The sequence below is a fragment of the Dermochelys coriacea genome, chromosome 3 (genome assembly GCF_009764565.3).
Source record: "Dermochelys coriacea isolate rDerCor1 chromosome 3, rDerCor1.pri.v4, whole genome shotgun sequence".
Taxonomy (NCBI): domain Eukaryota; kingdom Metazoa; phylum Chordata; order Testudines; family Dermochelyidae; genus Dermochelys; species Dermochelys coriacea.
Genome location: NC_050070.1, coordinates 30140950 through 30154495, shown reverse-complemented (window position 1 = coordinate 30154495; position 13546 = coordinate 30140950). Strand labels below are relative to the sequence as shown.

The following is a 13546-nucleotide window of genomic DNA, read 5'->3' as shown; positions in this document are numbered from 1 at the left end:
TGTGGGAAAATACAAAATTATGTCAGGTTTCAGAGTAGCAGCCGGGTTAGTCTGTATCCGCAAAAAGAAAAGGAGTACTTGTGGCACCTGAGAGACTAACAAATTTATTTGAGCATAGGCTTTCGTGAGCTACAACTCACTTCATCGGATAATTTGTTAGTCTCTAAGGTGCCACAAGTACTCCTTTTCTTTTTACAAAATTATGTGAGACAAATGAATTCGGCTAGTCCACAGATGCACAGAATTCCCCTAGAAGTAATTAATGCTGCTTCCAAAAATATCTTGAGTGGTAAATTTACAGATCAGTAAATTCTGTGAATTTTCAGAAGTAGACTATATCAATATAGAACAAGTCATGTCATTTCAGTTATGGTACATTAGTATAATTATAGTATACACAGTGTTAAATAGCTTTTTACCTTACATAGCAGAGACAAAGTATAGTGCAGGGGTTCCCAACCTTTTTGGGCTCAGGACCCATCTGTAAATGTTTATAGCCTGTCATGACCCAGTAAATAATCTGGGGATGGAGGCCCTGGGGTAGTTTCAGGCAGATTCTGCACAGCACTCACCCCACAGTGGCGGCTCTTGCTGCTCCTGTGCTATGGGGCTGGCAGGGCGTGGCTCTCCACACCAGGCATTGCAACTTCCAGGGTTCAAGTGAACTTGAGTGGCACTAGGACCCCAGAGGTTTCCTGGAGCAGGGAGACAGCCCAGTCAGCTCCACAGGAGTGTAGCCACAGGAGTTGCCACGAGATCCTCTGAAACATTCTGGCGAATCAATTTTGGATCCCGATCCATGGGCTGAGAAACCATGATATAGTGCATCACATTGCCTTCCGTTATGGACTCATGCAATAAAATCCAATATATATCTATTTTAGCTTTCCATATGGCAGTTATCACTATGGTATTTACATCAAAAACAAAAAGAGCATAAAAATCCAGAGTAAAAAGGTGTTTTGTTTCTCTCCCGATCTCTAGGCAGAGGAGCATGACTACGCATGGGCAGGAATCTTTGTTTGCAGGTTTTTTTGTTTGCTGGGCATTTTTTTAACAGCATAGAGTCTGGGACAAGAAGAGGAGGCTTCAACTCAAAATGTAAAATCCACATTTTAATTAACCAACAGATCTTGGTGACAGGACTTCTTGCCAGAAAAGAATGCTCTGATATCAGTACTCGGTGCTGGGAAATGTGAGTATAACCAACTGCATTGTCCTTGAGGATCATAATTATCACATTTCTGATGTAGATACAATCTTATCATAATGTATACGTAGAAGGGGTCTAGCATATATTCTGTCCCACTTCCTACAGTGGCCAACACCTGATGCTTCATAGGAATTCAACAACCCATAATTCATCCAGTCAACTGTACAATATTGCGCATGAGAAAATTTAGTTCTTGACCCCATAATCTACAGCAATTTACAGCTGTGCCTCTTCAATCCAAAGGTGGCTGCCAACTATCTACGTACATAAGCAAGATATAATTGTAGCTCTTAAATCAGTTTGTAAAGTTTTTTGATCTACTTCTGGACTAGAATGCTATATAAATGCAACCTATTTTTACTGAACAGTATGTGTTAAGGACAACTTACCCACATTTTTCTTTTGTAGTGCTCTCTTCTTCCTATCGGAAAGCCACTGTAAGAAAAGGAAAATAATTGCTGTCAGTATTAACTTAAAGTGCTAGGAAAAGAGAGTGTGAGTTAGACTTATCAAATTTGCCAGTGAAACAATGCTTGGATCTAACAGTCAAATTAATTCTTTTTCTGTTATTGTGCTATGTATAGCAAAGCAAGCATTTCTAGGAAGATATTTAATAATTTCACACTTAAGAAAATAAGTAATTGAAAACCTGAGCGTGCTGTGAGTCTCTCAACATTCACCCGATTATTACAGCTTTTAAATTCAGAACATTTATCTTTGCAATCAGAGCAGTTATACATTTTTTTCCACATAAAATCTTAAGAATCACAGCCTCCCTGTAGCAAGGCAGTGTGGCTCCCCGCCGCTCCAGAGAGGGTCGTGCCCCCTCCAGCCACCAGAGTGGGCAGAGCCAGGAAGCTCTGAGCCCGCCCGTCAGAGGGACAGGTGGTGACCCAAAAGTAGAAAGGCACAACCCGGAAGTAGAAAGGTGGGCCCTCAGAGCTCACTACAGGACCAGCCACTGGGGCGGCCAGACGTAGTCAGCCTAGCCCGCGACTGGGAAAACCCCACGGCCTCAGGTCCACACCAAGACTGGCCGGACCTGCCCTGCGCCAGCTTTCCAGGGGAGTTACCGGACCTGCCCTGCGCCAGCTTTCCAGGGGAGTTACCGGACCTGCCCTGCGCCAGCTTTCCAGGGGAGTTACCGGACCTGCCCTGCGCCAGCTTTCCAGGGGAGTTACCAGTCCGGCCGCTTGTCCACTGCCCCGAGGAACCCATGGTGCTGGACCTCCCCGGAGACCACTGCTGGGACCCAGGTACCAGAAGGACGGGAGTTAGGAAGTAGCCTGGGGACAGCCGACCCTAGTCTGGCTGTAACTCTGCCAGAACCCATGTCAGTGTGTTGCGTCAGGATCCCCGCTGACCCAGCAGCGGGTCATTTGCCGCTGCTACGACCCCGGGCTGAGATGCAGTGGAGTGGGTGGGCCTGCGTCCCCCCTGCCACCCAACTCGTGGGTGGCAGTCTCCCCCTCTTCCAGGTCCTTGGAGGCCTGGGCTAATTCACACATGCTGTGTTGCTCAGCCCCGGCCTGAAGGCCTGAGCTACTGACTATTTGGTGTCCCGCCTGACCCAGGGCCTGGCCTACTAACATTAGGATATTTGCTCAGCCCCTGCCTGAGGGCCTGAGCTACTGACTATTTGGTGCCCTGCCCAGACCTACGGTGCTCAGCCCAGTTACCGCGAAAGGTACCGAGGGAGACTCCGGTGGCTGGACAAATTCCCCGAAGTTAACTGTGTGTAGTGAGCCGGTGTGGCTCCCCGCCGCCCCAGAGAGGGTCAAGCCCCGGCTTAGCCCCTTTACACTCCCAAAAACAGCTTTTCCATCAACTCTAGCCTTGTCTAGACGAGGCTTTAACGTGTGCTGTTAGCACGTTAACTAATTAACTAACAAGTTTTAACAGTCTAGTGCAGACAAGGCTCCTACCTAGCTGTAACTCTAACAGTTTAGCACCCGTTAAAGTATATAAACTTCATAGTCTACACTAAACTTTTCAAATGTATTAGTTAGCATGTGCTAGCTAACATACTGGCAACACAACTTTTATCAAAGTCTAAAAGCCCTGCAAATTACAATTCCAAGGATTAGGATAGCAGTCAAGGGAGACACTAGGAATGGGGTGGGAGAGACTGATATAATCCACAAATATGTAAAAGGTCATTATTGGGACAGTTAATTTAGGTAAAACAAGCACAGACTTCACTCAAAATTATTAGAATTGTTTCATGAGACAAAATATTTTTCTTCAGTTTTCTTCACTTTGTCCTATTCCTATGTTTCTCAGATATCAGTGTGAGACATGGACAAAAATATTAAGGGGACACCATCAACTTAAAACCCAATGTTTAAGACATATTACCACAATTCATAACATCTGTATGAACAGAGGAACTGCAGAGGTGGATCAGACCACAGTACATCTACATCTAACCTAGTATCCTATCACCAACAGTAGTCAATACCAGGAGCTTCAGAAGCGCTGCAAAATAACCATGCTGCAGGAAAGCATAGAAAAGGGGATAATCTACCCCAGCTCACCTTTCCCCAGTCTCTAATAGTTAGAGGTTGTCTTAACCTTTGAAGCCTGCGGTATTATATTTCTCCATAAACGCTTTAGAGTTTTTACGAATATAATTCTGGATATTAGTATTATCTGCATACAGGTCTAATCTCCTTCTGAATGCTACTGAAACCTTGATCCCAGAGAGACTAGAGAAGAAAGCTCTAGGGCACTGGCTTTCAACCTGTGGTCCGCACACCCCTGCACGTCCACTGATTATGGCTACACTACAGAGCTTGCAGCTACACCGCTGCTAGTGCAGATGCGCTAAGCTGATGGGAGAGAGCTCTCCCATCAACTCAATTACTCTAGTCCCCATGAGCAGTAACCGCTATGTCGTTGGGACATAGCGCTGTCCACACTAGTGCTTACGTTGGTGTAATGTACTTCGCTCAGGGGGTAGCTTATTAGGGCTAGTCTACAGTGGCAGCGCTTTAACGTGCCTTGTGTGGTCATGGCGCAGCGCTAGGAAAGAGTTTGCCCAGCGCTCTAAAAAAACCCCACCTCAACAAGGGGCATGACTCCCAGTGCTGGGGCACTGTTTATACTGGTGGCTTTACAGCGCTGCAACCTGCTGGGCTCAGGGGGGTGTTTTTTCACACCCCGAGGGAGAAAGTTGCAGTGCTCTTAATGGCCAGTGTAGACAAGCCCTTATTCACACCAGAGTGGCATAACTTATACAGACTTGAACTGTAGCATGTACATAGCCCCAATCGCCACCTCCACTGGAAATTTGTTAGGGGATCTGCTAATGAAAAAAGGTTGAAAACCACCGATGGAGGGAGTTCTCCCCACCCCCGTTGGAAATTTGGCAGCAGTTTTTGTCTAGAAAGTTTCACCGTTTCGCCTGTTGTTCAAGCAGATCTTCAACCGGCCAGGGACAGGCTTTCCAGAGACAGAAAAACATGCCTGAACACGCCCCCCGCCCCTCGCCCCCCAAACTGGCAACTACAGCAGCTCTACAAGAAACACCGTCGCTCTGTCAGTTTCACGCACAAAGTTTAAAGGGGTTTCAGCAACCCGAGCGCCCCCGCCCCAGCAGAGCTGGGCCTGGCCAGGAGGGGAGCGCCCAGGCGGCTGGGGAGGGGACACGAGACGGAGCAGAGGCAGCGGCTCCCCTGCAGCAGACACGCCTGTCCAGGTCCCGCATAGGGAGCACGGGGGTGCTCCGTGCAGCTCCCCGCCTGCCCGCCCCCAAGGCGGGAGCAGAGACTGCGCCGCCCCCCGCCCCCTAGCGGCGGAGAAAGGGCCAGGATCCCGCTGCGGGCAGCAGCCGCTCTTGTCTCACCTCGGGGAGGCTCCGGCCCGCGCTCAGGCTGTAGATCTTCACCTCGTTGAGGCTGGAGACCTGCATGGCCGCCGACGACGACGACGACTCCCGGCCCGCGCCTCTCGCTTTGCTGCCGGGTGGCCGGCCAAGCGGAGGGCAGCGCACGCGATGGGGTCAGCGACCCGGAACGAATCCCTCGCGCTGGGACTTCCGGTTGCCCTTTGATCCGGTAGTGACGAGTGACCCCCCCCCCGAGGGGGCGGACGGGAGCCGTTAGGTCGTGGTCCTCCAAGTTCCTCGTTCCACCCCCCCCCCCCCGCCTCCGCCCCCGACCCCGCTCTCCCGGGGAGGCCTAGGGGGGCTTGTGCCTCGGAGCGCGGGTCAGGACCCTCTCCCCGCCAGCGGCTGTCTGGCGCCTGCCGCGCGGGCCGGGGCCAGCCTCCCACGGGCCAGAGCCGCTCCGCCGAGCTGGGGCTGGCTGGGCCGCCGGGGAGAGCGGAGGGCGGCGAGGGCGCTCTATGAGTCCGAGCCGCAGCGAGGGAAGTCGGCTAATGGGGGGGGGGGGCCGCGGGCGGTAACGGAGAGCGCGACAGCTGGAGCGAAGCGGCGGATAAGTCACTGGGATCAGAGCGGAGGCGCCTGCAGCCCCAAGGGGCGAGTCAGGAAACGGCAGCAGGATGAAGAGCGCGTCTGTCTCCTTATTTGCATGGCTGCAGGGCCAACGAGCTCCAGTCACGGGTCAGCACCCCCGTGTGCCCGGCGCTGTACAAATACACACAGACCAAGAGCATGGACCCATGTCTAGTTGGCAGCCGGTGTCAAGTGGAGTGCCCCAGGGGTGGGTCCTGGGGCCCGTTTTGTTCAATATCTTCATAAATGATCTGGAGGATGGTGTGGATTGCACTCTCAGCAAATTTGCGGATGATACTAAACTGGGAGGAGTGGTAGATACGCTGGAGGGGAGGGATAGGATACAGAAGGACCTAGACAAATTGGAGGATTGGGCCAAAAGAAATCTAATGAGGTTCAATAAGGATAAATGCAGGGTCCTGCACTTAGGATGGAAGAATCCAATGCACCGCTACAGACTAGGGACCGAATGGCTCGGCAGCAGTTCTGCGGAAAAGGACCTAGGGGTGACAGTGGACGAGAAGCTGGATATGAGTCAGCAGTGTGCCCTTGTTGCCAAGAAGGCCAATGGCATTTTGGGTTGTATAAGTAGGGGCATAGCGAGCAGATCGAGGGACGTGATCGTTCCCCTCTATTCGACACTGGTAAGGCCTCATCTGGAGTACTGTGTCCAGTTTTGGGCCCCACACTACAGGAAGGATGTGGATAAATTGGAAAGAGTACAACGAAGGGCAACAAAAATGATTAGGGGTCTAGAGCACATGACTTATGAGGAGAGGCTGAGGGAGCTGGGATTGTTCAGTCTGCAGAAGAGAAGAATGAGGGGGGATTTGATAGCTGCTTTCAACTACCTGAAAGGGGGTTTCAAAGAGGATGGCTCTAGACTGTTCTCAATGGTAGCAGATGACAGAACGAGGAGTAATGGTCTCAAGTTGCAATGGGGGAGGTTTAGATTGGATATTAGGAAAAACTTTTTCACTAAGAGGGTGGTGAAACACTGGAATGCGTTACCTAGGGAGGTGGTAGAATCTCCTTCCTTAGAGGTTTTTAAGGTCAGGCTTGACAAAGCCCTGGCTGGGATGATTTAACTGGGACTTGGTCCTGCTTTGAGCAGGGGGTTGGACTAGATGACCTTCTGGGGTCCCTTCCAACCCTGATATTCTATGATTCTATGATTCTATGACCCTGCCATACAGCGTTTACAGTTTTCAGAGTAGCAGCTGTGTTAGTCTGTATTTGCAAAGAAGAAAAGGAGGACTTGTGGCACCTTAGAGACTAACAAATTTATTTGAGCATCAGCTTTCGTGAGCTACAGCTCACTTCATCGGATACATTCGGTGGAAAATACAGTGGGGAGATTTATATACACACACAGAGAACATGAACATTTGCAGTCTAAGAGGAAATGACAGATAGGATGCAAGGAGATAGCGTTGCTCAGCAGCCTCAGGCCCCTAACAGCTTTACTGTTGTCAGGGGGTTTTTTAGGTATCACAGAACAGGAAAATTTTAAGGGGGATAATGAATTAGCCTTGTGGATATTTACAGGCAACTCTTCCCAAGTGTGAGGGGCAGGGTGGATTGAAGCACACAGTAACTTGTTTGAAAAACTTAACGAATGAGCTATGGAGGCTGACATCATGAGCTGATTGAAGTGAATGAGAGATGATAGGGTGCTAATTAGCCGTTTGATACAACAGAGAAGACCCAGCCACTGTAAGGATGCAAAAGGATGGTGAAATGGTCAAAGCAGTGGGTTAGGAAAACGTTCTTTGCAGAACCATTCTGACTGGATATGAGTATGGGAAGGTTACATTTGTCAAGGCCAGAGAGAAGTATGTTGCAGGAACACCCTCAGAAAGTTGATGGGAGGATGAGGAGGATCTTCCAAAGTACCCACTGAAGGAACAGTTAGATAAGAGGAGAACGTACTAATGGAAATTTTTGACACTTGAACAAAGTGTCTTCAAGAGTTTAAACAACAAGCCAAGTACAGGGAGGAAAGAGATCAGAGTACCTGACATGCAAATTGCTAGAAACCAGAGGTCAATTTGTGTGTGGGCGATGTTACTTTCCCAATGTTCAGTTTCTACAATTCCAGCTGTACCCACTCCTGATACTGTAACAAAATACTGCTGACAGTGGAGCCTGCAGAACTCCATAGTGCAACTTCCTTTTCTTTCTTGTGTGCTTTAATCACTGGTGAACTTGTTAATACCATAATTATGCTTCAGAGTTAACACCTAGTGAGATAAATGGAGCAGTTCACACTTTTCTGTGACCTGTTCTTTCAGGTTGTCTGTTAACCTTCAAAAATGTAACCAGATGTAATCTTGCAACCATAAGGTTTAATTAAAAAAAGAAAGTTACATCCAGGAGCACAGGTTGGAAACCAGAGGTTGTTGATCCGGCTCCAATTCACTCTTACAGGAAATAGAACGACACAGTATTGTAAAGATGTAAGACTGAAGCCAGGTGTACACTACAAAATTAAATTCACCTAATTTATGTCAGCATACAGGTACTGCAGTAATTACATTTCTTGGGCATGTCTACACTTTGCTTCTTGTGTTGGCGGTTGTGCGTCCTCACCAGGAGCACTTGTATCAATTGTACTGTCGGTGTGGGGCATTATGGGATGACTCCTGAAGGCCAGTAACGGTTGATATAAGCAATGCAGTGTGTACACTGACTCTGCATCAGCCTTGACTCTATGCCACTCGTGGAGGTTGAGTTACTACGTTGATATAGCAGGGCAATTATATCAGCAGGAGTGAAATTTAACTTGACACTTACATAGTTAGGTCAATATAAGCTGCATTGCGTTGCTCTAACTCTAGTGTAGACCAGACCTTAGGGCTTGTCCTAGGGGTATAAGTATATTGGTATACCTCTCCATGTGAACACTCTTATTCCAAAATAAGCATGCATGTGGGGAGTTACACCAGTATAATTATGCTGGTAAAATTCCCCATGTAGACAATCCCTGCCATATTCATCTCAATAGTGATAAGGACTCCTAATGCGGAGTCTAATCTTAAGGGTATTTCTTTCAATGAACAGCTTACCATGACTACATGTAATTCGGATATCTGAATGCACAAGTGAACTATTGTCAGGTGAAAAATCTTTTTTATATTATTAAGATTAATATATGCCCCTGCACATAGAACATATTTAAAAATGCAGTTCAGTCTTCTCCACAGAAAGAGTTTGATACCCAGAATGTCCAATCACTAATAGCGTTCAAGTGCATGAATTCAAGTTTGCAATCATGTTTAATAGCACTGGAAAAAAGGCTGCTGCTGGTACTAAAATGTGCTGTTATATTTCAGTCTTTTGAAGCTCCTGTACTAGGCTGATCTTGAAAACAGAGGTCTCTATGATCTACCTGAGTGCAGACACATCCACGTAGAACTATATAAAAAGTAAAGTTTGTTCTTGCTAAATTCTTCACTGGAAAGAAGCTCTTCAAAGTGTTCAGGAGTTGATGTGAAGATTAGTCTTATCTAGGATTATTTGCCATCTAGGGAAATATTTAGGGCCTGATCATTCCCATATTTGTGTCATTCAGTAGAACAAAAGGGTGTACCGTATGCCACCTTTAAAAAAGGCTTAAATATGACAAAATAGGACAGCTATCATGATGCCTCTAGGCAAAGCAGTGTACCCAGTGTGGCTATCAAATAGTTTAAGACTGTAACATAATTATAACATAGGTGTTCTCCCATCTACACAGACCAGTCCAAAATATAACAACATAAGCCACTTTAAATTAATGCTCTAACTCCAATTAATGTCCAAGATCTGACCTAATAAGACTGGTTGGTCCCTTTTGAAGTCTTTTATTCCAATATTTCTACCTGAGGAAAATGATCCTAAAAAGGATGAGGAAGGAAACATAGTTTTATGAACAGTGTTCAAGTAGGAGTAGGGAGACCTCTCTTCCTATTTCTGCCACAGACATGCCTGAGCTTGGCCAAGTTTACTACTCTCTCTGCCTCAGTTGCTCTTCTGCAAAATGGAGATAATTCCTTTTTCCCACTCTTTGTCATGTCTATTTAGACTGAGTTCTCTAGGACAGGAATTGTCTCTAATGTATATGAAGCACCTGACATATTTTGGTCTCAATTACAATTAGGGTCTTAAATGCTATTGTAATAATATCACTAAGGGCTATCTACACACAAAAGTTGTACTGATTTAATTATGCTGGATAATTAAAGCAGTACACCATGCTATGTCTACACTTAGAAGGATACACCTCAAGCTGCGCAGCTTTAGTGTTTCAGCGTAGACACTAAAGTGATGGGAGGAGTATTCCTGTTGGAGGTAACCCACCTCCATGAGAGGCAGTAGCTTGGTTGATGGAAGAATTCTTCCATTGACCTAGCACTGTCTACACTGAAAGTTAGGTCAGTTTAACTACATCTCAGGAGGGTTGATTTTGCTACATCCTGAGAGACATAGCTATCCCAATATAAATCCATGGTATGCCCATATCTTGAATACTGCATGCAGATGTGGTCGCCCTGTCATGGGTTGGTTCACAGAAACCCCCTGGGGGCTGCCAACTGATGTGTCAAGACTACTTCTGCCCTTGCTTTTCCTGCCAGCTTGGGACTCCAGCATCCTGTCTTGTTGAGCCAGACACATCAGTCTGCTCCAACACAGATCCAGGGACTGAACCACATGTCCTAGAGGTGCAGGCTTAAACTGAAAGCAGCTTAAGAGGTGTTCCTGTCTTTAACACTCAGATACCCAATTCCCAGTGGGGTCCAAATCCCAAATAAATCCATTTTACCCTGTATAAAGCTTATACAGGGTAAACTCATAAATTGTTCGCCCTCTATAACACTGATAGAGAGATATGCACAGCTGTTTGCCCCCTCCTCCCCCCAGGTATTAATACATACTCTGGGTTAATTAATAAGTAAAAAGTGATTTTATTAAATATAGAAAGTAGGATTTAAGTGGTTCCAGACAGAACAAAGTGAATTACCAAACAAAATAAAATAGAACACGCAAGTCTATGTCTAATACAGTACGAAAACTGAATTCAGATAAAAATCTCACCCTCAGAGAAATTCCAGTAAGCTTCCTTTTACAGACTAGTCTCCTTCTAGTCTAGGTCCAGCAATCACTCACACCCCATGTAGTTACTGTCCTTTGTTCCAGTTTCTTTCAGGTATCCTTGGGGGGTGGAGAGGCTATCTCTTTAGCCAGCTGAAGACAAAATGGAGGGGTCTCCCACAGGCTTAAATAGACTTTCTCTGGTGGGTGGAGACCCCCTCCTCTCTCCTATGCAAAGTCCAGCTTCAGGATGGAGTTTTGGAGTCACATGGGCAAGTCCCATGTCCATGCATGACTCTGTTTTTTATAGGTAGCAGCTACGGGTCACATGCTACCTTGAACATCCTCAGGTAGACTTCTTATGTGGATTGGAGCCTTCCAAGATCCATTGTCCCTTAAGTGCTTCTTGATTGGGCACTTAATTTGCACATTCCTTTCTCAAGAAGCTGACCAAATGCTTTACAAAGGCTATTTAAAAATCAAGCAAGTACACAGTAAATATTCATAACTTCAAATACAAAAATGTTACATGCATGCAAATAGGATTAATAGATTCAGTAGATCATAACCTTTACATAGATATGTTGCATGGCATATGTAGCGTAAAACATATTCCAGTTATATCATATATATATTCATAAGCATATTTCCATAAAGCCTTATGGGGGGCACCATCACACGCCCTATTTCAAAAAAATATATTGGAATTGGAAAAGATTCAGAAAAGGGTAACAAAAATGATTAGGGTATGGAATGGCTGCCATATGAGGAGAGATTAATAAACCTGGGACTTTTCAGTTTGGAAAAGAGATGACTAAGGGGGGATATGATAGAGGTTTATAAATTCATGACTGGTGTGGAGAAAGTAAATAAGGAAGTGTTATTTGCTCCTCATTCCACAAGAACTAGGGGTCACCAAATGAAATTAATAGGCAGCAGATTTAAAACAAAAGGAAGTATTTTTTCACACAATGCACAGTGAACCTCTGGTACTCGTTGTCAGAGGATGTTGTGAAGGCCAACACCATAACGGTTCAAAAAAGAACTGGATAAGTTCATGGAAGATAGCTCCATCAATGGCTATTAGCCAGGATGGGTAAGGATGGTGTCCCTAGCCTCTGTTTGCCAGAAGCTGGGAATGAGCTACAAGGGATGGATCACTTGATGATTACCTGTTCTGTTCATTCCCTCTGGGGCACCTGGCTTTGGCCACTGTCGTAAGACAGGTTACTGGGCTTGATGGACCTTTGGTCTGACCCAGTATGTCTGTTCTTATGTTCTTAATATAACTTTTCAGCATCGACAACCCATAGAGCAGATACAGTTATGCCCATATAAAGGTGCTTTGTGCTGGTGTGGGTGTTCCCATCCAGGAAGGGAAATAAGTGGTGACAGTGTTATACTGGTATAACTGTATCCACAGTTAAGATTGTATTGGCATAACTATTTCAGTTATAAAAAAAAATCACACCCATAACCAAAACATTTATACCAGTACAAAAACTGTGAATGTAGACTAAGACTAAGCACATAAGAATGACCCCACTGGTTCAGACCAATGGTCCATCTTTTGACAGTGGCCAGTGACAGGTGTTTCAGCGGGAATGAACAGAACAGGGCAATTCATCAACTGATTCATCCCCAGTTGTCCAGGTCCAGCTTCTGGCAATCAGAGGTTTAGGGACACACAGAGCATGGGGTTGTATCCCTGACCATCTTGACCAATAGTCATTGATGGATCTATCCTCCATGAACGTATCTAGAACATAAGAATGGCCCTACTGGGTCAGACCAAAGGTCCATCTAGCCCAGTATCCTGTCTTCCGACAGTGGCCAGTGCCAGGTGCTCCAGAGGAAATGAACAGAACAGGTAATCATCGAGTGATCCGTCCCTTGTAGCTCATTCCCAGCTTCTGGCAAACAGAGGCTAGGGACACCATCCCTACCCATCCCGGCTTATAGCCATTGATGGACCTATCCTCCATGAATTTATTCTTGGGGGAACCCCACTATTTACCTCTCTCCATTGTGAAAACTGATAATTTATTCTTACCCATTGTTTCTTATCTTTTAAACAGTTTCTGATCCATGAGAGGACTTTTCCTCTTATCCACAAGTGCTTATTTTGCTTGCCCTTGGTGGAAGGACCTTGTCAAAGGCTTTCTGAAAGTCCAAGTACACCCTGTCCATGTTTGTTAAGCCCCTCAAAGAGTTCTAATAGATTGGTGGGGCATGATTTCCCTTTTCAAAAGCCACGGTGACTCTTCCCCAACATATTGTGTTAATCTATATGTCTGAAGCTTATGCTCTAATAAATTTGTTAGTCTCTAAGGTGCCACAAGTACTCCTTTTCTTTTTGCAAATACAGACTAACATGGCTGCTACTCTGAAACCTGTTCTTTACTATAGTTTCAACCAATTTGCCTGGTATTGAAGTTAGGTTTACTGGCCTGTAATTGCCAGGATCACCTCTGGAGCATATTTAAAAAAATAACATTCCATTATATGTCCACAAGTCATCTGGTATGTGAAGACTGATTTAAGCAACAGGTTACTTATCACAGTTAGTAGTTCCGCAATTTCAAATTTGAGTTCCTTTCGAACTTGGGTGAATAGCATCTGGTCCTGGTGACTTTTATTACTGTTTAATTTATCACTTTGTTCCATAACCTTCTCTATTGACAGCTCAGCCCGGGACAGTTCCTCAGATATGATAGTGTAGTACTCTTACTGAATATTTGAAGAATAAGTTCTACACACAAGTGCTGATGTGAAAAAACAGGTAAGAGAAAGGCAGTTTT

At 45.8% G+C, this 13546-nt stretch overlaps 1 protein-coding gene across 2 annotated transcripts in view; it reads right to left on the bottom strand.

Annotated features, from left to right (window-relative positions):
• The window catches only part of NOL10 (nucleolar protein 10), an 84582-nt gene extending 79280 nt beyond the window's left edge, over nucleotides 1–5302 (bottom strand). The window contains exons 1-2 of one of the 2 annotated variants that reach the window (XM_038396545.2): nucleotides 5061–5302; nucleotides 1603–1648 (exon numbers count right to left, since the gene is read on the bottom strand). In XM_038396545.2, coding sequence (XP_038252473.1) covers nucleotides 1603–1648; nucleotides 5061–5126 — 112 coding nt within the window. In that variant the 5' untranslated portion in view covers nucleotides 5127–5302. The remainder of the gene's footprint in view (nucleotides 1–1602; nucleotides 1649–5060) is intronic. The other variant, XM_043510245.1, reaches the window with a different exon arrangement.
• Nucleotides 5303–13546: the final 8244 nt, after the last annotated feature.